The sequence below is a fragment of the Callionymus lyra genome, chromosome 10 (assembly GCF_982586985.1).
Source record: "Callionymus lyra chromosome 10, fCalLyr1.hap1.1, whole genome shotgun sequence".
Taxonomy (NCBI): domain Eukaryota; kingdom Metazoa; phylum Chordata; class Actinopteri; order Syngnathiformes; family Callionymidae; genus Callionymus; species Callionymus lyra.
Window position 1 is genome coordinate 12470580 of NC_141827.1, and position 25219 is coordinate 12495798.

A 25219-nucleotide genomic window follows, 5' to 3' on the forward strand; every position below is an offset into this window, starting at 1 on the left:
CTCCAGAGGGAGTAATAAAGTCAATCTAATCTAAATGGTAAATTAAGTATTAATTGTATCACATATCCAAAAAAATACTTTATCGTGAGCTGTAAAACATAGCTAAGGCCGATGTTCCAAAGAATTTCTTGTCTTAATGTCTCAAGTGTTGGCTCTAACCATCTGTGATTCCACTGTGAGATTTAGGAGCGCTGGGTGGTCCATGTCTGCACATTACCAATTAAAAGTGGGCAGTTATCGTCCACTATTTCCTGCCTTTCATTCACATCCCCTCAGAAGTGGTCCATATATCCCAGTCCGTCTGGTCGCAACAACAACAGCATTCAGTTTAGTTTCTTCCGCTGAAAAAGGGGTGTATAGATCTGCATCACATTCCACATGTATGATCCGATCGCTTACATTGTGCGTTTGCTGGCAAGGAACACTGTTCGGGATTGTGCCGAGCAGGACCAGACCACTGAAGTGAGGGGGAGGGCTGGGAAAGTTTAGAGGAAGTGTGTGTTAAGAACTCCTCCTATATCTCTGCACATTCCTTTTTTCTGTTCTCCCCAACTTTCTGAGCTGAAGGTTTGAAGAGAAGGGGCACCGAGGGAGAGCAGCAGCACTGCAGGGAAGCACAAGTCTGCTCCGTCTCCTGGTCGGGCAGCGGAAGGTAAGTTAGTTCAAGTCTCTAACTGGTGATGTGTTTCAGATGTGTGGTCATGTGTCAAGACAGCTGTGCAAAGATGCTGCTGCTTATTTTGTGGCACTTGTGTGAGCTCTCGCCGTCCTCCTCCAATGTAAACCACAACGTGCAGAATGTAACAAACTCAGAACTCGTGAAGCATCGTTGCTCAAAAGAGGGATTGGGAAATAATCAAAGAGAGTGAGACCAACGACCACACCTTCATACGCCTTCATACGCCTTCATACTCGCCAATATTAAACTACCACAGCAATTGTTGATTATAAACAAATGTGCAAAAATATTTGGATCCCGCAAATTACGAATAGGAAATTATATTTCAGTTATTCTCTTTTTGAATACCCTTAAATTATGTTAAACGCATCTTTTATATTATAATACATTATATTATACTACATTATATTACATTATACTACATTGTATTGTATTGTATTGTGTTATATTATATTGTATTAGATTATATTATACTACATTATATTACATTATACTGTATTATACTACATTACATTAACTAATATTATACTACATAACATTATATTATATTACATTATACTACATTGTAGTGTATTGTATTACATCATATTGTATTACATTGTATTATACTACATTATATTACATTATACTACATTGTATTGTATTGTGTTATATTATATTGTATTACATTATATTATACTACATTATATTGTATTGTACTACATTACATTACATTAAATAATATTATACTACATTACATTATATTATATTACATTATACTACATTGTTTTGTATTGTATTACGTTATATTGTATTACATTATATTGTTTTATATTGTGTCATATTATGTTAAAAGTAAACTAAGATTAACTTTTATAATAATAATAATACCTAATAATATTGACTATTATAATGACAATCATGACAACTTTATGGCTTCATGCCATGAACTTGTCATGATTGTCATAATTCAAACAAAATAACTGTAGCAAATATGTCATGAATATGTGGATTTTTAACATGTCAACAGATCATCTGGTCTCGATCCTAGGAGAGGTTTTTCTTGCACTCGTCCAGTTTGAAACAAGAATCGTGGGCAGAGAAGCACACCTGGGAATGTCTCTAGATCTACAGTTGCATTGAGGAGCTGTGGACACACAAACAGAATCTTGAATCCATGCAACAAATGAAACCACGAAACATGTTTTGTTGTTAAACATGGCATGACATGTATTTTTTAGAGGAAATGAAACTTGGAAAAAAAGGAAGTTTGTTCCACTTCCTGCTCATTTCTCTGACCAACTTAGCCACACCTGTTTGTAAAGATGTAGTAAAAAATCAACGTCAAGATAAAATAGATAAAAAGTAAGTTGTGTGTTTAACCGAAGAGTTGCTCATCGATGAGGTTATATGTCGATGATTAAATTGATTTATTTCTTGTCTGACCTCTGGTGCCCAGATTCATTCTCGTCCATCGACCTGCAGCCATGGTGTGTCTGCTGGTGTCAGTCACGGTTCTTCACCTGGTTGGTTTGGCCATGGTGCTCACTGCCACTGTGGAGAAGGTAAAATCTCAAAAACTCTGTATTTCCACACATTATTTAAAATATTTTACCACCTGAAGTATTTTTTCTGGACTGAAATATATTGTTTATCTTTTAATTTGCTTGTCTTGTCTTTTTGACTCAGTTGTTATAACTTCCTTTACAATGCATGATGATGGGATATTTCACTTGTAGTTTGGATTTTTATTATGCAATAATTACGGGATTGGAATTTGATGGTAGATAAAATTAAAAATGGTAAACATGGTAAAAAACGATAATGCTTGATTCCTTAATGACGTTGATCATTTGAAATTGTGGTCATAATGTTAAAGTCGAGTCTACACATGTCGTGTTGTGACTCTTCCCGACAGTAGATGTCTCTGCCGTTTGTGTTTCAGTCCTGGTGGATTTGGGACGACTCTGAGATCTCCGACCTCTGGTACAACTGTTTCCACGACAACTCCTCCAGCACCTGGTTGTGTGCTACCACCAGTGAAAGTGGTGAGTCGTCAGTTTATTCCAGCTCGTTGGAGCACCAGTATCTAAATGTCCGACTTTCCTCCTGCAGACTGGCTGCAGTCCGTTCAGGCCCTGATGATCCTCTCCGTGGTTTTCTCCTCCATCTCCTTCCTGGTGTTCCTCGGTCAGCTCTTCACCATCGCTAAAGGAGGACTCTTCTACTTCGCAGGTCTTTGCCAGGCATTCGCAGGTAACAGTAGAAACATGAAAACGTGGTTTCACCTTTGAAGTACATTATAAATGGCTCTTTATCTTACATCAGGATTTGATTTCTGTGCAGGCCTCACAGACTTCGCCGCCTGTCTCATCTTCACCTTCCACAGGAAGGAGATCTTGAGTGGCTCGAAGGATCTGAACAAGGGTCACTTCGGCTACTGCTTCATCCTGGCCTGGTTGTGCGTCCCGCTTCTTCTTGTCAGTGCGGTTCTCTACCTCCACCTCCGCAAGAAGCAGTAAACCAACAAGCAGAAAAACATCTCATGTTCGCATTAATGCACTTTTGCTTCTCTATTGATCTCTGAATACATAGAACAGAAGAAAACTTTTCAATGTGGTTTCAAATTTCCTTTAAAAATGAAAGATTAAGTCACAAGTTGAACGTACAATAGTGTGAATCGTTGTTGCTAGCTGATGTTTCTGTGACATTCTAATCTAAAAAGCTTCCTCACCACCTTTTTAAGCTCATCTACCCTACCTTTAGGCCTATTTGCTTCCCTTCATTTCCTACTGAGCACTTTAAAACCAAACATGTGACAAGAGGCATCGATTTGTACTAAAAACATCTCATTTTACTAGTTTTTAATTAAAGGTGTTTGTGATACATATTCTTGTCATTTCCTATTAAAGTAGACATGTGGTGATTCTTAAAGTTTAAATGCAAACTGTTTAACGTCAAAAATGTCCTGAATGAAGTAGCAATATAGAAAAACAAGTGTCTTAAAGCAGCTGTAACTGTGCAAATATACAATGACAAAATAATAACAAAACAGTTTTGCCTGCCAAACCTTCATTTAGAAGAACACAATTCATGATTCAGCCTAAACACTCACAAAGTCTAAATGATATAGCAAATATTTTAATGAAGAAGTATGATTAAAATAGTTGGGTCAATTGCATTAACCCACTCATTTTCTTTCCCAATGGTACCGGTTTCCTCCATCCTTCGCAGCTCTGTTTTCAGACTACTTTTGAGGGGATGTGCTTCTTCCTGGTGGTACATCATAACTTAGGCCAGTCTGTCAAACTGAGCCTGAGAAACCTGGGTGTTTTATTTGATAAAAACATGTCTCTTGTTCAACACTGCAGAAAACTGACCAGAAAGTGTTTCCTTCAACTCAGAAAAATCTCTAAATTTAGGAAAATGATGTCACAACATGATCTGGAGCTTGTAATCCATGCGTTTGTATCTTCTCGTAAAAGATCAATTCCATTATTTACCATTTACTCTTGAACTGTTGTTATATCTGGAATAATGCAACTGGACAATCGTGTGCAAGGTTTAAAATGAAAGGTTAATGTTTCGCTCAGTTTCTGGACATCCTTTTTTTGTTGCAGTCCTGAACTTCTGTTTCGTGTATATAAGCAAGAAAATATGATGAAAGTAAAAACAAAAGAAACTGTGTTACTTAATCAATGTGTTTGTATCTTCTCGTTTAGACTATTGTAACAGTTTGTTTTCATGTCTTAACAAGAAGGATCTGTCTCGCCTGCAGTTGATACAAAACTCTGCAGCGGGAATTCTGACCTGTTCTAGTAGAAGAACTCACATTTCTCCGATCCTTAAAACTCTTCACTGGTTGCCAGTTTCTTTCAGGATCAACTTTAAAATTCTGGTTCTAACTTTTAGAGCTATTGGATCTACTGACTCCTTCAAGAAACATCTTAAGACATTATAAATCGTTCAGGCTTTCCCCTGATTTTCTGGAACTCCTTCTTATGTGTCTTGACCTTTTAAAGTATATATTTTAACTGTATATTGTTTTTGTTTGTAAAAGCGCTTTGTGACCCTGGTCTAGAAAGGCACTTTAGAAATAACCTTTACTTTACTTTACTTACTTATTTACTTGTGTTGTCTATATATGCTTTTAGTCCGAGAACTGGTGGTGTTTGACGTTCACGATGTAAAAGTCTAGCATTATGACTGTGTCATTATACTTGCATTCTGGAGAGCATGTCCCTTTAACTGACTTCTTTTTTAGGAATTGGTATTTGCTCAGGGGAATTATATTTGCTTCAGTATCCAACTTAAATTGATTGATCTTCATATTTGGAGCTGTGTTTACCTGATGCCGGGAATCTCTCCTTGTCGTCATGAACATTATCACCACAGTAGCAGCAGGTTCCAGTGTAACACTGGCTCATCTTGCTCATCTCTAAGCACTTCTGTTGTGGCTGTGGGTTGTCATTATTGCATGGCCCAAATCTCTATTTACATTCAACATTCAGCATTCTACTGTTCTAAGTCATGCATACCCCCAACAAGGCTTCTCTGATGGCTGATGACCCAGTTGACCGCCTCATGACTGACTTTTGGAGGGCTTGTTCATGGAAGAGCTACCTTTCTTAAAGGTGAAGGAGCCTTCTAGGACCTGCTAACTGACAAGTTCCTTTTTTCTTTATCAGTAGTGGGACAGAGCTCCAAGTGATAAACCATCTGCGAAGCTCTGCTGGAGGGATTCTATAGTACCGAGGTTATGTTAGGTAACCCGGGTATCTCGGTGAAGGTAACAGGTTCTTGACCCACATCTGTCAACCAATGCCACCACCAAAAGAAATCAACAGGGGGCACCAAACAAAACAAAAACAGACCTCAGTACACATCAGATCGCATATACAAATACAACAATTCATTATTTAAACAAAGAATTTTACAGTTACAGCAGCACCTGCATGGAAAATTAAATAAATACATTTTTTTATAGAAAAGTAGGTTGGTTGAGTCGGTTACTTTAATTAAAAACAATTCTCTTTTTCTTAGGCTTAGGCTTAATGGAAATGAAGGCAACGGCCATCTCTGACAGTCAAGATATAGTCTTCAAATTCAATAAATAAATAAAAATTCAATAAATTCAATAAAATTCACTTGGAATTAGTGAACACGTATAAATCATATATTGATGATTTACTTTGTTATTATCGATTAATTAAGGGAGTATAATTATTTTCAAGTTAATAATTTGTTACAATTTTAGTGCAAAATACAATCTTACACATACTGCTAATACACATATAAAAGGTTTGTGAAAGATAATGTGTGTATTCTGTCATTAAAACCAGCTCATCAATGAATTAAGATGATGAATGAATTTAAATGAATTTTCTATATTATGATCTTGATGCCAATATTTTAAAAACACTAGAACATTCACGTTAATTTATTGTTTTTACTCAACCGTCCGTTGAGAATAAAACACTAAGATCATAATTCAATAAACATTTGTGTTGTCAATTAAAGTAAGATACAGAGCAATACACATGTTTAAATACAGTGTTAGAAGAACTGCTGTCATTTCAACAAGATCACCGACTCTCTGTTGCACACACGGCTGTTAAAGTGCTTGACATAACAACCTGCTCACATAAGGGTGTGTCGTCTTTGTCATAAAGATATGTCGTGGTTTCCATGGTCTTTTGTTTATACAATGCAACTGTTTATACTCCATTAAAATGCATTTCATTGGCTTTAAACTGATAAGAAACATTTGAAAAAGTGACACGTAAGTTGCAAAGATGCACAGGAAAAAAAAGAAGAACTTTCTCTTCGCATCGCTGCGAGATAAACTGAACCGTCAGGCCGGACCAGTCCTCAACCTTTGACTAGATATCACAGCAGTAACAGCCTTGGAGGCAATAAGTCCATTTAAAGGCAGCCTTGGTATTTTTGAGTTGTGGCCTTGTAACCAGGACTGCAGCAACCGAAGTTGGAGATGAGACCGCATTTGATTCGTCACTTGCACAGAATCTCTGGCATGTGATAAGATTGACAGCAGCAAGGAGTGGAAAGGTTGAAGGAATGAGCCGACACACAGGGGAGGGAACTCTTGAAGAGTATCTGTCGGAGGAAGAGTCGAGGAAACGCAGGTGAAACACTCTTCTCAGGAGAAATGATTACGTTGGTGCTCATGGGTTCCTGCCAACATGAGCTCTGGGAGGACGCTGGGACACTTTAGGGATATATATACCTGGATCCATCGCTATCAAGTGGACATCGATGAGGATTAAGTCGTCAGAGGATTCTATTTGATACCAATTCTTCGAGAAGAGGAACGATGTCGAACACTCAAGAGCAGAGTCTGGATGAGAACCTGGTGTTCCTGCCCATCAGCGTGTCTTCACCAGAGTTCTTCTACTCTGAGCAGGAGCGTCAAGCCGTGGAGAAACTTCTCAATGAAGGTCCAGATGCCTTCTACGGCTTCCTGGGTTCAGATCCTTCGGGCAGCTTCCTCTCCCCGGAGGAGGTCAGTCAGATCAGCAACTGGACTCAGAACTATCAGTTCAGTAAGCTTCCAGTGCAAACTGAGCAGGACTTGAACGGAGATGCATCGGATGATGGGGATTTTTGCTCCACATATTTTCCATCGCGGTCTGACGCACCGACCCCGAACCTCGATTTGGGTTGGCCTGAGAAGCTGTCCTGGGTGAAGCCTGGAGGCATCACGGTCCACACGAGTCCTCCTGCTGATGGAGAGCGTTCCATCAGGGACATCATCAGGAGCAATTTACAAAATGCTAAGAAGGTTTGAAAAACAGTTTTAATCGTCCATAGGGACATATGCTCTTGATTTAAATATATATTTTTGTTGTTTTTTTCCACTTATATAATGTTAATACAACCAGAGAAACAACTTTTGTTAGCTACATAGCGCTCAGCAGCTTTAGCTAGACTGCTCAGTAAATAGCCACAGGCGTTTCTGTTGTTGAATTTCTCACTGAACATTTAAAGCAAATCCTCCAGGCACAAAATAATCTAATTGCCACATATTAAAATATAAAGTTGTTGTTTTTTTTTCAAAATTAATCAAATTTGCTAAAGAAAATTGGGTTCATTCGATGTTTGCATATTGACAATGTCTATGTTATCTCTACAATCATTGACCTGAAATAAATAAGTCAAATGTTATTTCATATTTTTCTATAATTATCTCTGTATTTGTATTCAGTTTAAAACAATCAGCAATACGGTTAAATATCGGTTTTCTTACTCAGTTTTACTCATTGTTGCTGTTGTGTCTTGATTCTGAGGGATTTCACTTCATGTGTCTTTCAATCCAACACGTTTCCTTAAACAACATGTGGATTGTTTCGACAGGTAATCGCCATAGTAACAGACAGACTGACAGATTACACAATACTTGGAGATTTGCACAATGCAGCGTCCAGAGGAGTCCCTGTGTACATCATCCTGGACCAGAGGTCCATTCAGGAGAACTTCTCTGTCCACAGGCTCGGACATCCGGTGAGTCCACATCATGGGTAAATATCATGAAGTCAAGATAAATAGAAAACTCTGTTAAGCATGTGGCCTGATGGTGGTTAAGAAGTTGAAACACTGCATAGGTTTCAGTCTTCACACTCTGGCGTGTTTGAGTTTGGAATGTAACTTTCAGTGCAGTTGAACTGGTTGCACAACATTCAGAGCTGTCAGAGCTTCACAGAAATTATATCCAGTGAACTGTGGACAGTTGTAGTTACAAGCACAACACTAAGAGCTTCTCCAATGCTTATGGTTTTTAACTTACAACTTACAACCTTAAACACTCAGATCCTGATTGACTGAGGTTGCAATCACCTTTTAAATGGTTAAAAACTGGACAATAGTTTATCAATATATATATTATAATTATATATAATTGTAATATATTTATATATATAATTATATATTACAGAGCGAGAAACTGTTCTGTAAAAACGTTATACAGATTTATAAAATTAATTAATTAAATAAGTATAGCACATCATCATAATACAAAAGCACACTATGAATTAAACATTTACACATACAGTAGAATATTCAATATTGCATGCATCGGAAAAACAAAGATGACACGATGGTTTTAAATTCTAAAATATAAAGGACAAAAACTATCAATATAAGAGATTTATTAGTAAATTAATAAATAAAGAATATTCATTAATCCACATATTTCATTATAATATCCCTAGAGAAACACCTTAATTTTAACAACATATTTATTGTAGAATGTATTACACATAAAAAAAGAAATTACTGCCCAAAGAATCTTAATTAAATATTTAGGATTGCATATATTTAAATCTAAATCTGCCAAAGAACATCAGCTAAGTGAACTATTAAGATGGTGACAATGTCTACGTTACATATTAACTCATACACGTGCGATTAATGAAACGTTTCTACAGCGTCTTACAAGATGAACAAGTCCTTCAAATATCAATGAATGATAGAAGACAAGCCGGTAATCTGTTCATTATTAACCAATGAAAACAACCTCATCGGTTCTCGCGTTTCTATTGTAAGTCACGACAACAGAATGTGATGATTAACACATTATATATCAGATAACACACACCTGCCTCTTATTACTGCCCAGAAACTCGCGGAAATGTGGTGTCAATCACCTGTTTATCACATGTTTCTAGTCTGGCTCTCGTGTAGTACGATGACGTTTTTGCAGTTTCCCTTTCATTTTATATCGATTTTATTTGCACCATTAATAGTAAAAGTAAATTGAATTGTGAACTTTGGAAATGGTTTAGTGACTCCATATCAAAGCAATCACCCTGGCGACGGGGTCGGAGGTCAGGACTGATAATCCGGGTTGACCTTGGCATTAAAGAAGGAAGTAACATCATAGAAGAAGTTTTAATATATATATATTTTAACATGGATTTTAATATGATCCTCGTCTGGCTTGTTGTCATCATTTATTGTTCTAGTCAGATCAGGTGCCCATGGGCCATAAAATGACATAGAAGTCCAGATATCAAGGTTAAATACAATGATTAGACGCTTGTTAATATGACGTATTTACAGTGTATTGCATAGACATGACTGTCATCTCCACTCATAGCATATCCGGGTTCGCCTGATCGGAGGCAAGTCCTTCTGCTCCAAGTCTGGAAGAATGGTGGTGGGTGACTTGAAGAACAACTTCATTCTGGTGGATTTAGAGACGGTGATTCATGGGAGCTACAGGTACGCATTCAAGTCTATCGTCGGCTTTGTCTTTCGACTCCGAGGTGACAGTGGGCGTGACGTCTATCTTTGTCTCCGGCAGCCTCACCTGGGCCGACGCTCACCTGCACCGCCAGCTCGTCTCGCTCATCACCGGCTCGGTCGTGGAAACGTTCGACAAAGAGTTCAGGATTCTGTTTGCCGCTTCGCTCCCTGTTCCCGACTCTATGAGGATCGAGGCCTCGCGCGTGAACGTGACCCATCACATGAAAGAGTTCACTCACCGCAACCCTCCGAAGAAAGTATTCCAAGAGTCGCATTTTCCGGTCAATAACCCCCCACCTCCCCCCGATGCCGTCCCTCTGGACTGGGAGGCCATGGGTGTATTTCAAAGAGAAACTCTCCCGAGCAGTCTGGTGGACTATCAGGAGGAGTGTGTGGTCCAGAGGACGCCGCTGCTGAACAGCACGAGGTTCGATCGGTCCACTCCTCTCGTGGATGGAATCACCCACAACGGATATGAGACCACGAAAACCACCAAGAGGTGAGTATTAAGAGATTATTGAAATGCTTATTAACTAAAATGTAAAGTATATGTGTAGTGTAATAATCACATGGATGGATGGATGGATGGATGGATGGATGGATGGATGGATGGATGGATGGATGGATGGATGGATGGATGGATGGATGGATGGATGGATGGATGGATGGATGGATGGATGGATGGATGGATGGATGGATGGATGGATGGATGGATGGATGGATGGATGGATGGATGGATGGATGGATGGATGGATGGATCGGTTTCCAGTTCGGTACAGCAAGTTTGATAAAACAAGAACAAGAACAAAGTGCAAGGGATGATAAAGTGCAAGTAAAAAGATCAAAGGAAATAACACAAAGAAAAGGATACAAAGATTAACTGATTTAAGTAAGCTAGTAACTAATTTTTATTTGTATAGCGCTTTTCCAGACCAGGGTCACAAAGCGCTTAAACAATCAAAACAATATTCAATAAAGTATATACTTTAATCTAAATACAATAAAACATCATCCTTTCACTCCACCCCTGCCCCCAAATTCAGAATTATAGTCAAATAGCACGATAAATGAATGAGTCCCTGAGTCTATTAGTGTTGCATCATGGGAGGAGCATTCGTGCTCCATCTGCTTCTCTGCTCACTTATGACAGTGTTCAGAGGATGACTATCATCATCCATGATGGACAGTAGTTTGTTCAGTGATCTCCTGTCTGCTACAAAAGTGTAAACAATAATTATTGTGTAATAATAAAATAATGATTGGTTCACAACTTGAGTGTGAAGTGGCCGGGATGAGAATATGCACCTTCAAATCTGAGTCCATGGTTCTCAGTCGGAAAAAGGTGGGGAGCCTTCTCCGGGTTGGGGATGAGGTCCTGCCCCAAGTGGAGGAGTTGAAGTATCTTGGGGTCTTGTTCATGAGTAAGGGATTAATGGAATGGGAGATTGGGGCGACATCTGCAGTTATACAGAGGCTGCACCGATCCGTGTGGTGAAGTATGTTCCTACACTCACCTACTGTCACGAACCACGGGAAGTGACCAGTGAAGATTCCGCAATCTTGTTCTTTTGGCTGAAATTAGTTTTCTCCGAAGGTTGGCTGGGATCTCTCTTAAGAGAGGCTGGGAGAGGCTAGGCTTAGAACCTGCCTCCAGGACGCCTCGCTATTGAGGTGTTCAGGTGTTCTGGGAACGCCTTTGGGTCCCCCAGGAAGAGCTGGGGGGCGTAGCTGGGGTGAGGAAAGTCTGGGGATCCCTGCTGAAGATGCTGACCCTGCGACCTGATCCTGGATAAAACCAAAAAATATGAGACAAGATGATATGATAAAATTGCAAAATAAGTCCCTCTTTAAAAGATGTATTTGATATTATTTGCACTTTGTTCTTGTTCTTGCTTTTGTGAAACTTGCTGTACCTTCTATCGTCTGCTGTGAACTGGAAACCTAATTTCCCAAAGGAGATCTCCAGAGGGAATAATAAAGTCTATCTATATATATATGAAAACCTTATGTATAAAAATAGAATTGTGTTACTTTAAATTATGGTTGCCTCTTGCCCTGGGTAGCTGGTATGGTCTTTCAACAGAAGATAATAGGTGCATGAATGAATGAATATTTTGTCTTCCACAGGATTTATGACACCCCAGTGACCACCACGTTGCTCGAGAAACAATCTTCCTGGTAAAAATGATTTCTTAGGTTGTGTTTAACCTTCAGTTTTAATTTGGTCTTTTTTTTTATTATCAGGAACACAGAACATTCTCCATTCTACGCGGCTACTCTGGAGAGGATGAAGGAGTAAGTGTTTTGATCAACACCTCATGAATAACCAAAGATGTCCGCTGACTCTGGACCCTCCTTCAGAGCGGAACTTAAAATCCAGCGGGCCTTTACAAGGCGACTGTCTTCAGAGGTGTTGGACGACAGATCCAGAGCCAGACGCGACGACAGGGGGAACAAGCCCCTGCAAAACACACTACTTTCCCCAAGAGATAGGATGAGGATGGAGCCTCCTCTGGCTGCTGAATACTTTGAGGAGGATTTCAACTCCAGTATGGAGAACAACCCATCTTCCCGAGTGAGTTACTGGCTTCACTTTCCTCATCACTCCTCGAATGATGGTGTAATTTCTCTTCCTCCTCCCAGAAGCCGGTCATCTTGCGGATGCCACAGGCAGAGAGTTGCAGCTCTCTGAGCGACATCATGAAGAAGATCCAACCTCAGCAGAGCTTCGCAGCATATCCAGGGATGGCGTCCAAGTTTACCATGTCGGAAATGAGTCGCTCTATGATGGACCTGAGTGAATATAGAGCCGAGCCCCCCCCGGAGGAGAGGAGAGGGCCGGTGCCAAGATTCACCTCCAGCGTAAGAACTGCCTCAAGACTCTTGGCTGGTCATAGTAATGTGTAGTTACAGATGGATTAGACTTTGTTGTGTTAGTTATATATTATCTTCAGAGTACAGAGTATTGTAATAGTACAAATCCTAGTAATAATAGTTGAACTAGTAGTAGATCTAATGGTAGTAGTCATTGAAGTAGTGGTAAAACTAGTAGACATGGGATAAGTAGTAAGTAAGTAGGCTTTATTTGTACTGCGCCTTTCATAGATCAGTATCACAGTAGTAGCAGGGCCGGGTCTAGGCAGGGGCAAGAGGGGGCCTGGCCCCCTCAAATAAATGTTGTGCCCCCTCAAACTTACATGTAAGTAAGTAAGTAACAGCACAATGCCCCCTCAAGATTTGTGGCTGCCCCCTCATGCATGGCTGTCTAGACCCGGCCCTGAGTAGTAGTACTGGAACTATAAGTTGTAGTACTAGTGATGGCACTACTGCATGTAGTAGAATTAGTAGTGGTAGCGGTAATATGTTTATTAATAGTAGTCAGGGAAGTAGTAGTGTCAGTAGTGGTAGTAGTAGTAGGAGCAGTAGTCATGGAAGAAGTAGTACTAGCAGTGATGTAAGTACTATTATTGTAACAGAAGTATTATTTTCACAGGTAATGATCAGTAAGAGTATTAGGAGTGATAGTAGTAGTATTATTAGGGGTAGTTGTAGTATTAGTAGTGGTAGTATTAATAGGGGTAGTTGTAGTGGTAGAAGTAGTATTAGTAGCGGTGGTGGTTTAGGTTCTATATTAGTAGAAGTGGTGTTAGTATTACATTTAGTAGTGGTAGTATTACTTGTGGTATTGTTAGTTGTAGCTTAAGTAGTTGTATTGGTAGTAGTAGTATTAGTAGTGGTAGTGGTAGTAGTAGTATTAGTAACGGTAGTGCTAGTAGTAGTATTAGTAATGGTAGTGCTAGTAGTAGTAGTAGTGGTTGTGCTAGTAGTAGCATTAGTAATGATAGTGCTTGTAGTAGTATTACTAGTGGTAGTGCTAGCAGTAGTATTAGTTTTAGAAGTTGTAGTGGTAGTATTAGCAATGGTAGTGCTAGTCGTAGTATTAGCAATGGTAGTGCTAGTCGTAGTATTAGTAATGGTAGTGCTAGTCGTAGTATTAATAATGGTAGTGCTAGTCGTAGTATTAGCAATGGTAGTGCTAGTCGTAGTATTAGCAATGGTAGTGCTATTCGTAGTATTAGTAATGGTAGTGCTAGTCGTAGTATTAATAATGGTAGTGCTAGTCGTAGTATTAGTAATGGTAGTGCTAGTCGTAGTATTAATAATGGTAGTGCTAGTCGTAGTATTAGTAATGGTAGTGCTAGTCGTAGTATTAATAATGGTAGTGCTAGTCGTAGTATTAGCAATGGTAGTGCTAGTCGTAGTATTAGTAATGGTAGTGCTAGTCGTAGTATTAGTAATGGTAGTGCTAGTCGTAGTATTAGTAATGGTAGTGCTAGTCATAGTATTAGTAATGGTAGTGCTAGTCGTAGTATTAGTTATGGTAGTGCTAGTCGTAGTATTAATAATGGTAGTGCTAGTCGTAGTATTAGCAATGGTAGTGCTATTCGTAGTATTAGTAATGGTAGTGCTAGTCGTAGTATTAGTAATGGTAGTGCTAGTCGTAGTATTAGTAATGGTAGTGCTAGTCGCAGTATTAGTAATGGTAGTGCTAGTCGAAATATTAGTAATGGTAGACACATTTTCATCATAGCTGTGCAACACTTCCTCTTCATCTCACCAGTCTCTGCTCTCTCTCCAGTATTTTGACCAAGAAGTGTCTCCAGCCATCTCGCTGCTGCAGAAGAGGAACGATGATATTAAGTCTTCCATGTTCAGAACTCCAAAATACTACCTTCCCAGGGAACGACCTCGCAGCACCTCCTACGGCTTGAACATGGACTGGAGGTCCATCGCAGACAAGAAAGACAATCTCCAGTGAAGAAGAATTGTGTATTTGGCAGCTGTATTCAGTTACATCCTCTACAGTGTTGTACAGCAGAACCATGATGTTTTCATCATGATGGTGGAGCTCCTGTGTTTCACTGGCGCTGGAGAGCAGGGGTCCCCAACCCCCAGTCCAGGGGCCGGTACAGGTCCGTGAAGCATTTGGCACCGGGGCCACATTGATTGTTACTGTTGGAAATGTGTTAGTCTTTTCTCTAAAGTTAAATTAGTCTGTGACTCTTGACAGTCTACTAGCTGAAAGTCGTTTTTTGAGTATAATGTTGACATTGAAAGTGTCCGCGATGCAAAAAAAGGTTGGGGGCCCCTACTGTAGATAATTAAATAACTATTGAATTGACATTTATTATACAAGTTCAACATTGTGCTGCTACAGTAACCCACGTCAGGGTTTTCAGGTGGGAATGAACGCTCGTCACACAACCAAACATACACGTTGTTGAAAACATGTTTGATGTCATATGTTGGATATCATTTTGTGTCAGTTGTTTAAGATAAGATGTAACTTTTAAAAGGTGTTAGCGTCAAGTTGGAAAGAAGTCGTGTGTCAAGAGTATCAATGCTGTTGGTTCCTCTGATTGATATGTGTCGAATCTGTGTTTGCAGGTTGAAACAAACACGGGTAAAAGAACTATTAAAAAAATGTTTCAACCACCTGAGCTTGAATTGTAACGATTGTTTTTCACAGTAAAACGGTCAAAACACGGAGTCCGTTCCAACATGACATCACTTCCGGTTCTTATACTTCGCTTCGTGGAGAAAGATGGACGACAAAGAGTGTGTCAAGGGTCGTTTATTCGCCGCTCCAAGTCAAACAAAATACAAGCTTTACGATCGTGACCGGACACACTTTCTTCCGGCGACTCTACAAGTCAATAGTCCCGGGAGAAAAGGTCCCGAGCTGTAGAAACATTGCTGATATTTAAGGCAAATTTCCCGCCCAGGGAGTCGTCCTTTCCGGCCAAATGGTTCTTTCAAGTTCCCTGTGTCACCGACCCCCATTGAGAGACATCCTGATTTGTTTTCTTGTAATCTAATCATTCAAATGTTCTCGGGTGGGGGTTCCGTGTTTTAGGCCCCTCTTTCCCGGGTGTGTCTTGCATCGTTCTTTGATCTACGATTTAAGGTGTGATTGGCCGATAAACAGATGTTTTAAATAACCTGTGTCGTATCTATAATTCTGTTTCTAGCTTGTCTTGAAACAGTGTGTCAGTCTGGAGTGAAATGTTGATTGTGAATGTGTATTCAAACGTTTAAGCTCTTAGATCAAGCAAGAAGTTTATACTTTACATTTTGATTATCTTTTAGCATTAATTTACGTATGGCGTATACGTATATAGTGTATAATAATTTCACCACATGAGGCAAACATGTCTGGGAACTGTTGGTTGCAGGATTATTACAAGTATTATATTTATTAAATTGACTCAATAGTATCAGCTCTACTGATACTGGAAGTCTGAATTGCTGAGGTCAATTACCTTCGTTCCTTATCTTATCTCAATCGCATGTCTTTGTGTGTCACAATGTCAACATGAACGTTCAGCTACTTTGTTTGTTTAGACAAACGTTCTGAGAGAAAAAAAAACTAAACAATATCCTGTATTTTTACAAGATAAAATAGTCGCGTCTCCTACGAAAAGTTTATCCACGTTTTAGGCAAACTAAAAACAAGACAAAAAGATGTGTTCCCTGACCGGGAATCGAACCCGGGCCGCGGCGGTGAGAGCGCCGAATCCTAACCACTAGACCACCAGGGACAGCATAACGCGAAGTATCCAACTAGTCTTCTTAAAGTTTCAAACGGCATTATGTGGCTAGTTTGATTACTTTGTTGATTAAAACTTAAATAAAATAAAAAAAAAACATAATAATTTAGGTGGAAAATGTAAGATTTGACATGTAGTGTCCGTGTAAGGTGAAACCCTTTTTTTAAATGTGCGTCTCCACGCCGCAACAGTAGGCGGCGAAAGTGAGGGAAACCGACGTTGGCGAAGAAGACAGGGTCTCACATGGTGACCTGGTGGAGTTGTTTATACTAAAGTCTTCTAAGATAGATATTACAGTTCTGTGAGCAGATCTTATCACAGCGCCAACATGGTTCGCGAAAAGAGGTAGGACTTAGATGCCTTGACTGTGTCTACCGTGTGTCGACTTCTTTTAGTTGGAAAATTTTGCCAAAGCTGTTTGTTTTACGCGTTGTGTTCTTGTAAAGGCGAATTAAAGCTCCGAGGACCAAGACACCTGTACAATTCGATGAAGATGACCCGGCTGCCTACAGTAAGATGCCCGTACCTGACAAGGTAAGAAGGTCTAAAATCATTCTAAGATCCTGCCTGAGGTTTACAGTGGCTTCATGCTTATGTTTATTGTTGGTTAGTTTGAGTTGGTTATTATTAGAACACATTCAATGGCACAGCAAATTAAAAAAGTTACAAACGTTAGCATTAAAAATGTTATCTATATAGTCTGAGGTCTGTGGATCAGAATCTACTGATGGTTCCTCAGCTTTGGAAAGATCTTCCTCTCTCTCTGTGTTTGATGATCTACTGACTCCTTCAAGAAACATCTTAAGATGTTTTATTTGTTCAGGCTTTTCCTTGATTTTCTGCAACTCCTGTTGTGTTATCAGTTTTATCTTGACCTTTAAAGTATATACTTTATTGAATATTGTTTTGATTGTTTAAGCGCTTTGTGACCCTGGTCTGGAAAAGCGCTATATAAATAAAAATTACTTACTTACTTACTATATATATGAATGTTTTTGCATTATTGAGCTGCATTTGAAAGTCTCTCTCCCTTCTCCAGAACTCATCGCTGTACACAAAGGACAAAGTCGATGAGTTTCATGACCAAAAGATTGAGGTAATTCACACCCTTGCCTGTGTTTTTTTTTTTTTTTAAACCTTTGTATTTCCACTGATTTCTAATAATGTCTTTTGATGCAGAATCTTCTGGCTCGCGGGGTTCAAATGGAGAGCGACCAGGAGGAACTGGATGATGAGGTGTGGCGTGGCTCGTTTCCAGCCGTTTCCGTTTCTCATCCGTTCGGTAAAATGTAATAAACGTGTTCTGGAGTTTAGGAGGAGATCATGGCCTTAGATGATTCTGAATCCGAGGAGGACGGAGGGCAGATGGAAGCAGCAGCAGCAGAAGAAGAAGAAGAAGAAGAAGATGATGAGGAGGGAACAGACATGGAGAGTGATATGGATGGCAATGAAGATGATGGTATGTGTATTAAGTAGTAGCAAAAAAAAATATATATATATAGTGCCAATATTAAACTTAACAATGGCTAGGAAGTGGCACTTGTATATAAATAGTCATTCTAATTATTAAACTAGAGTATGAAAACAAAAGGATCATTACAGACATGGATGATAAATAGTTTAAAACAATTATAATAATATTAGACAAATCACACACTTGAAATCAAAACAGGGTCCAAATATTTGATCGTTATTGTCGTAATTATTTTGAAGGAACAGTTTGTTCGACAGACAATTGCTGTCACTGAGCGTCCTCCTTTAACTCTGTGACTCTGGCTGATCTATCGACACTGAGACATTTTTATTTGTCCAGGCTTTTTCCAAATGTTCTTATGTTGTCCTGGCCTTTTAGAGTTTTTAAATGTGTTTATTATATTTAACTGTGTATTGCCTTGATTGTTCAAGCGCATTGTGACCCTGGTCTACAAAAGTGCCCACAAATAACTATTACTTTCCTGCTTAACTTACTTTTCTCATTTCTGATTTGATTATAAGTCTTCAATGCTGAGTATTTTCTCCTCCACAGATCTTCCTAATGAAATGGCCTGGGGCTCGAAGAAGAAGATGTTCTACGACTCCGACTATGTTGACGCCAGTACGTGTCATTCAGCATCATCGCTCTCCTACCCTTTGGTTGTAGCATGCTAGAGTCTTCTGTGTCCACAGAGGGAAAAACACAAGAGGAGGTAGAAGCAGAGGAGCAGGAAGAGGAAGAAGAGGCAAAGAAAATCCAAAAACGCTTAGCAGAAGATCTGAGTGAGGAGGACTATGACCTCAGCCTTTTCCAGGTAATCTTTGCATTTTTTTTTCAACTCGGTGTTGATTCTTGAGTCTAATTTGGTTCGTTCTTGTTCCACATCAAGGAACTGTCGACAGAGACTGAAAAGAAAACTCCAGAGAAAGAGGAGAGGATCATGAAGGACCTGCAGCAGATGACTCAAAAGCAGAAGATGAAACTTCTGAAGAAAGACTCACCAGAGTTGCTTGAACTGATCAACGACTTCAAGGCCAAGGTACTTATAATAATGATGTATCGTCTCATAAGCTGACTCTGATAAATGAATGTCATAACATCTGGATCACTTCACTCAAGGTTTCAAGGTTCAAAGGTCAACGCTCATCTTGTCGGCTTAAATGTATTTCTTGTACTTGACACAGATGAATGTAAATTTATTTTTTATAAGCACAGCAGTTTTAAGTGTGACATGGGAAGGTAAAATCTTTCCAACATGTTGATATAAAGTAAGTAAACAGATTTGTTTCTTGGAAGACTTTTCACTAGTGATGGGTTGATGAGGCCTGTCACTGTTACTTATCCAAGTGTTGAAAATATTGGCTATGATTAAAATAAAAGTGAAGGTTTATATTATTCTTAACTTGAGGCAGGGATTTTAATTTGTTTTAAACTAGTTAAAATAAAAAGCTGATCAAGTGGAATCTGAGGGGAAAAGACAAATATTGTACTCACTGACATGAGAGACATCATTTTTGAGCGGCAAGATTTGTTGGGTGCATCAACGCTGCACTCTCCTGGAGGTTTTGGGGAACCTTCTGAACTGAGGGGGTTGAACACATTTTCCAACGTTAATATGTCAATAAAAGGGGGTTTTGTACAAACGGACACATACTGATGATACAATAGAGGTCCGAAATCTATTTAAGACGCACTTAAATAAACACATTAGTTGCTCTTTAAAATGCCAATTGATCACAGGTTTTTAAAGGTTTTCATCGATTCATTTTGTTCCCTTTAATTCCATTAAACCAGAACCTATCCCAGCTGATGGTGGGGTAAGGGGAGAGAAACCCAAGACCGATCGCTTGTTTATCAAAGTAAATTAATGATGTAGTAGTGAGTTTGTCCAGTGATCTCCTCTCTGCTACAAAAGTGTAAACAATAATTATTGTGTAATAATAAAATAATGATTGGTTCACAACTGAGTGTGAAGCGGCCAGGATGAGAATATGCACCTCCAAATCTGAGTCCATGGTTCTCAGTCGGAAAAAGGTGGGGAGCCTTCTCCGGGTTGGGGATGAGGTCCTGCCCCAACGCCTTTGGGTCCCCAAGGAATGTAGCGTTTTCTATGATGTCAGATTTTAAAGTGACCTCAGCTGGTAAATAAGGAAAGGGCTTCATCGATCTTCTCTCCAATCCTTGCTAATTTTCAGCTCACTGAATTGAAAGAAGAATTGCGCCCTCTGATGCAGAAGATAAAGGATGGAAGGATCGCTCCAGGGAAGGTAAAGGAAGACTTTAAGACTTTACTTGAATTTGTTTGTGTAGGGAAATTCCTGCTTCAGTAAAAGCATTAAAAACTCATGGGAATTTGTTTTTTTCCATGAACCAGGTTGCAGATTACCTGAAGATGAAACATCATCTTTACCTCAAGTATGTTGATGAACGTTTATGTGTATCTGTGGGTCATTAACAGCCATTTTGTTGTCTTCTTTCACAGTTACTGCACAAACATCAGCTTCTACTTGGTCCTGAAAGCAAAACGGGTTCCTGCTCACAATCATCCTGTGATCGAAAGACTGCTGACTTACAGAAACGTGAGTGTAGAAGTTGAAGTACACAGTTATATGGATAGAAAAGTTGACCGATTGTCTTCAGTATTTCATGTTTAAATTAACACACTTGCCGTTTAATCGACTCTTCACAGCTGATCAATGAGCTGAGCACAGTCGATGCCCGCCTGGCACCACTGCTGCGCCCTCTGCTGTCTGATGAAGACGTCGTCTTGGCTGCTGCGGGTCAGGAAGACGAGGTAGGACATTCTTTCGGGTCTATTCTATAGTGATTCTATCACTGTGTTAGTTCCTCTACTGTTGAGTTTGTGGCTTGAACACTGTGCTGTGGATACAGGATCCTGTTGGAACCCAGTCGGCGAAGGAGGATTCCGAGTCGGACCTGGACGAAGAAGCAGCTTTGCGCTTCTACAAACAAATGGAGGAGAGACAGAAGTTGAAACGGAAGGCCAAAGGCAAAGATGGGTACGATCGATTCTGCTGTGAACCCGTTCAAAGTCGTTGTTGGAAGACCTGTGCCACGTTGTTTGTTGCAGTGTGGAGGAGATGCTGCAGGAGGAAGAAGAGATGGATCCGGATGCTAAGAGAGGCATCACATACCAGGTCAGTCGTCACGCCAGAGTTTTGTTTGTGTTTAAGATGTTGCTTTATTCAAGTAGAACGCAAAGGTGTCAAATACAGAATGAAAGTGAGTGGCAAAGTAAGGCACTTTAAAAGCCATATTTTTTACAAATTAAATAAAAAAGATCTTTTGGATTTCAACTTGATTAACTGTTGGAAAACAGCAGTTCCCCTGACATGAATAAGTCAGTTGTTGGTCAAGTCTGAACTTGGGGAGGTCAATGTCAGATTTGGTTGTAGGGATCAACTTTCCATTATTAGGGTGGCACTAGTGCAGCTAGAGTTTGAGGTGGTTCTGAAATTCAAATGCCAGTTTTTGAATGGAAACATTCTGTATGGATATACAGAATGCTAAACTTCAAAGAAAACTATGGGCCTAATGGCACTGGATAAGTATTACCTTGGGACCTCGGTGTTTTGTAAATTACCCCCCGTCCTAAAAATGAGTGCAATTACTGAAGGAGAAAGTTAGGGTAACCTAGCGTTCTTCGTTTACAGAAGATAAAGTGGACAAGCGTTTATTTTCTTTCGTTTCTCAACTTGTGCAGAAGCGAGAGCGCCGCCCTGCACATAAATTTGCCCCAACATTATTCTTACAGAAGAGACACAGTCTGTTTACAGTAGTGTAACCGAGTGTATTCATGTGGGAAACAACGAGACTGGAACTTAAGTTTGTATGTGTGCAGCGTCTTCTTTACATTCGTCATGTGGAACACCCCCCCAACAAAAATGAACATACTTTTTTTTCAACCCTTTCAAAATAAAACAGCGGAAGTAAATATTAATACAATGGCAAGTGCCTAGAAGTCTTAATTAAGACAGACATTCTTCGTAATTATTACAAATTACCAGAGGTCCCCAGGTAATACTTATCCCGTGCCAATAGGGCTTTAGTGTAACCTGCTGACTTAGTAAAAAATGTTATGTATTTTATTCATACAAGCAAAAACAAATCTCATTTCCAATAATGGATCTTCTAAAAGGACAAAGAAAATGATCATCCTGTCCGGATTTAAAATATTACACGTACATATACTTGATATGCGTTTTAATTTTGCACAATATACTAGATGAAAACACTGGGGAGATTTTATATTAAATGATATAATTTATTATTCCATGGTAACCTCCTTACAAAACATTTCATTTTAGAAAAAAAAAATAAATTCAAATCTTGTTTCCAACATTGAATCTACAGCAATATAATGGTCTGTTCATCAGATGGCCAAGAACAAGGGGCTCACGCCCAAGAGGAAGAAGATTGACCGTAACCCGAGAGTCAAACACAGAGAGAAGTTCAGACGGGCCAATATTCGCAGAAAGGGACAGGTGAGTACTCAACCGTTCTTTACCACGGTACGACTATGTACAAGCGTGGTGTTGGAGATGACGTTATGGTCTGTCCACCAGGTGCGGGAGGTTCGACGAGAGGACACCAGGTACGGCGGCGAGCTGTCCGGCATCCGTGCAGGTGTCAAGAAGGGCGTCAAACTTAAGTAACCAATGTCCGATTGGAAATGTGCTTGTACATGTCACCGCGGTGGGAGAGCATGTCTTTGTGAACGTGTTGCTCACCGTAGTTGATATTTCTCCGAATGTCCAACACAAAATTAGTTCTTCAGTGAATAAATGTTTTTTTTTAAAGATCAATTCTTTATTTACATTGCAACATTTTAAGGCAGACATGAAGAGAGCACTGAGACACTACTTTGAAGTGATAAAGTTAAAAGCTTTGTTAGTTCAGTCATTACGATCGACACCGTCCTCACTGTTGTTGACCTATAAAGTGCTTGTGTGCAGCAGTCAGATTGCTCACGATTCTCTCCTCGATCTCCACCTCGTTCTTCACATCCTCCTCCGTGAGGATCAGCTCGACCCGAGTGTCTGAGGTCACCACCACCACGTAACCCCGCCTGGAGTCCAGAACGTTGGCCACCACCACCTGGTGCCTGTAGGTGTCCAGCGCCCGTCTGGCTTTTTCCAGCAGGATAGTCGGGTCGGTTTCGAGCTTGAAGGAAATGACGAAAGCCTGTGGCGCCCAGTCTTTGACCAGCGGAGAGAGTATTTTGGGAACCATCTTCATGCTGAGCTGAGGGGTTAGATGAGGAAATATTTGTATTTATCCGTCCAAAATATTCACAACATGTTTTCATATTAAATCGAACTAGTAAAGACTTCAAACGACGTCAAAGGGCTGCACTTTGCTCAGGGAAACTATACAGTATAACAATCGTGAAGGGCAATAAAGCTTGAGCCACATAACAGTGATTAATTTAGGATTTTTCTTACTTGAAGTGGTCCGTTTGAAGACTGGATTTTGTGCTCAGGCATCTCTGAAGCAGGGATGTAAAAATCGGACACGGCGGCAGCCAAGTAGAACATGGCACTGGACCCTAAAATGTGAACGCCATCAGATCTCAACATGGATTGAAGAAGCATGTATAGGTTAAAACTACCTACCGATGTGGTTGAGCGCTTGTGCTGCAGCCTTGAGGAGGTGCAGATATTCAGAAAGAGTACTGAACTCGACAGGAAGTAAAAGTCTTTCCTCTTTTACTTCCTGGTATCTTGCCAGGACTTTACTGATATTTGGAAGCACTTGCTGGTTCACCACTACCTCACCAGAGTTGGACTGCAAAGCGTCCAGCATGTTGACCGTGGAGAATATACGCGAGTACGGATAGAGCGACCGGTGTCTATGAAGGAAGACGACGGCATAACCAGAGTTCATGAAATACTCCGCTGAGGCGGCTCCTCTGCGGCCGCTGCTGAAATTATCTAGGAATCGAACAGTCCGGGACTCCAGTGGGACTTTAGTGCCTCCGGATGTGATGAGGACAACTCGGCGGCCTGCGTCGGCATGGGATTTGGCAAAAGCAGCCATCTTCTCCTTCACGTCCTCCACGTGCGCAGGTGCCGCGAACTCCTGCGCCAATTTTCCATCAATGGATGATGATATTCTGGGCTCCGCCATGGCCTGTTGGAAGAGGGTGGGATGTTTTGATAATGTATATATGCCACCCGGGTCCCTGGTTCTCTATAAACAATTTCCCGAAGGAGACCTCCTGAGGGATCGATAAAGTTCTACCTGACCTAATAAAATGACTCTATTACGGAAGTAGTTTTGCAAGAAAGGATGTTTCCAGTGTTACTATAACAGTTATGTTTACATGTATTCCTCTAAGTCTTAAACCCACACGCTTTTTAAATAAAATCAAATTAATCAATAAGGAGCTGTTTGTATTGCAAATACTTAAATACAATACACGTACACAGAAACATACAGTAGAACATATATTTTATAGGTCGTATGAAACACATGCAGTGATAAAATAAATCTACAAAAGCAGCTGTTCAACGTTGCATATGAACGCGCATAAATAAATATGTTCGTGATGTTGAAGTAACCATGAAGTCAAAATGAGTTGGTTTTCTAATTGTTTTAAATTGCATACGTGTAATAGTCTTACCTAATAACCAAAGGTGATTGACAGACACCAACTTCCTGAAAACAATGAAATAGTTCTTCTTCGTTCTTCAAAACCCTTGGAAAGGTAGATACTGCCTCCCGTGTTCAAGCGCGGTATTGTCGAGTTCCGGTCAGAATTGATATTTAAAAAAAATTCAAGAATTTTTTTTTTCTCCCTTTATTCCACTCGCAACAACGCGAACGTGTGAGACAGCAACAACATATTAAACCAGAAGGACAAAAAAAAAGGATAGTAATCATAACAATAATAATGATTCCTACATTTTATGTGCCCCTTATTACCGTACCACTTATAATTATAATTGACCCCAAGCTGTTAATCTTGTATTTATGTTAACCATTAAATTTGAAATACACAAATAGAAAGCTAACAATGAGATGTTTATATATATATATATATATATATATATATATATATATATATATATATATATATATATATATTTATATATATGTATGTGTTTTATTTAACATAATACAATCGCAGCAGTGCTTGAATGTGGTGTGATTAAAACAAAATTGAAAAACCACACACAAGGTCAAAAT

General features: G+C 39.7%; 4 protein-coding genes and 1 non-coding gene across 5 annotated transcripts; 3 read left to right on the forward strand and 2 right to left on the reverse strand.

The window, feature by feature from the left end:
* The first annotated feature begins 532 nt into the window (after nucleotides 1–532).
* On the forward strand, nucleotides 533–4353 carry emp3a (epithelial membrane protein 3a (MAM blood group)). Its single transcript, XM_087800712.1, has 5 exons — nucleotides 533–652; nucleotides 2118–2223; nucleotides 2604–2706; nucleotides 2774–2914; nucleotides 3005–4353. Exons 2-5 carry the CDS (start codon nucleotides 2146–2148, stop codon nucleotides 3178–3180), a joined length of 498 nt encoding a protein of 165 aa, XP_087656838.1. The 5' UTR covers nucleotides 533–652; nucleotides 2118–2145; the 3' UTR covers nucleotides 3181–4353.
* Nucleotides 4354–6742: 2389 nt separating this feature from the next.
* sack1e (scaffolding CK1 anchoring protein E) lies at nucleotides 6743–15418 on the forward strand. Its single transcript, XM_087800653.1, has 9 exons — nucleotides 6743–7460; nucleotides 8033–8179; nucleotides 9774–9898; nucleotides 9981–10421; nucleotides 12050–12100; nucleotides 12167–12217; nucleotides 12284–12497; nucleotides 12566–12784; nucleotides 14562–15418. The coding sequence occupies exons 1-9, from the start codon at nucleotides 6993–6995 to the stop codon at nucleotides 14739–14741; spliced, it is 1896 nt and encodes a 631-aa protein (XP_087656779.1). The 5' UTR covers nucleotides 6743–6992; the 3' UTR covers nucleotides 14742–15418.
* A 1034-nt stretch (nucleotides 15419–16452) lies between these two features.
* On the reverse strand, nucleotides 16453–16524 carry trnae-cuc (transfer RNA glutamic acid (anticodon CUC)). The gene has a single exon. It is a non-coding gene; the product is annotated as a tRNA-Glu (tRNA).
* Nucleotides 16525–16754: 230 nt separating this feature from the next.
* On the forward strand, nucleotides 16755–22827 carry utp3 (UTP3 small subunit processome component). The gene is made up of 16 exons (XM_087800324.1): nucleotides 16755–16878; nucleotides 16980–17067; nucleotides 17573–17629; nucleotides 17713–17769; nucleotides 17848–17992; nucleotides 18560–18628; nucleotides 18700–18821; nucleotides 18897–19046; nucleotides 20203–20274; nucleotides 20382–20422; nucleotides 20490–20586; nucleotides 20697–20801; nucleotides 20900–21027; nucleotides 21099–21165; nucleotides 22405–22512; nucleotides 22594–22827. Exons 1-16 carry the CDS (start codon nucleotides 16862–16864, stop codon nucleotides 22681–22683), a joined length of 1413 nt encoding a protein of 470 aa, XP_087656450.1. The 5' UTR covers nucleotides 16755–16861; the 3' UTR covers nucleotides 22684–22827.
* A 117-nt stretch (nucleotides 22828–22944) lies between these two features.
* On the reverse strand, nucleotides 22945–24160 carry ppcs (phosphopantothenoylcysteine synthetase). The gene is made up of 3 exons (XM_087800326.1): nucleotides 23644–24160; nucleotides 23473–23576; nucleotides 22945–23272 (listed from the first exon to the last, which is right to left on the reverse strand). Exons 1-3 carry the CDS (start codon nucleotides 24155–24157, stop codon nucleotides 22949–22951), a joined length of 942 nt encoding a protein of 313 aa, XP_087656452.1. The 5' UTR covers nucleotides 24158–24160; the 3' UTR covers nucleotides 22945–22948.
* Between the last annotated feature and the right edge of the window lie 1059 nt (nucleotides 24161–25219).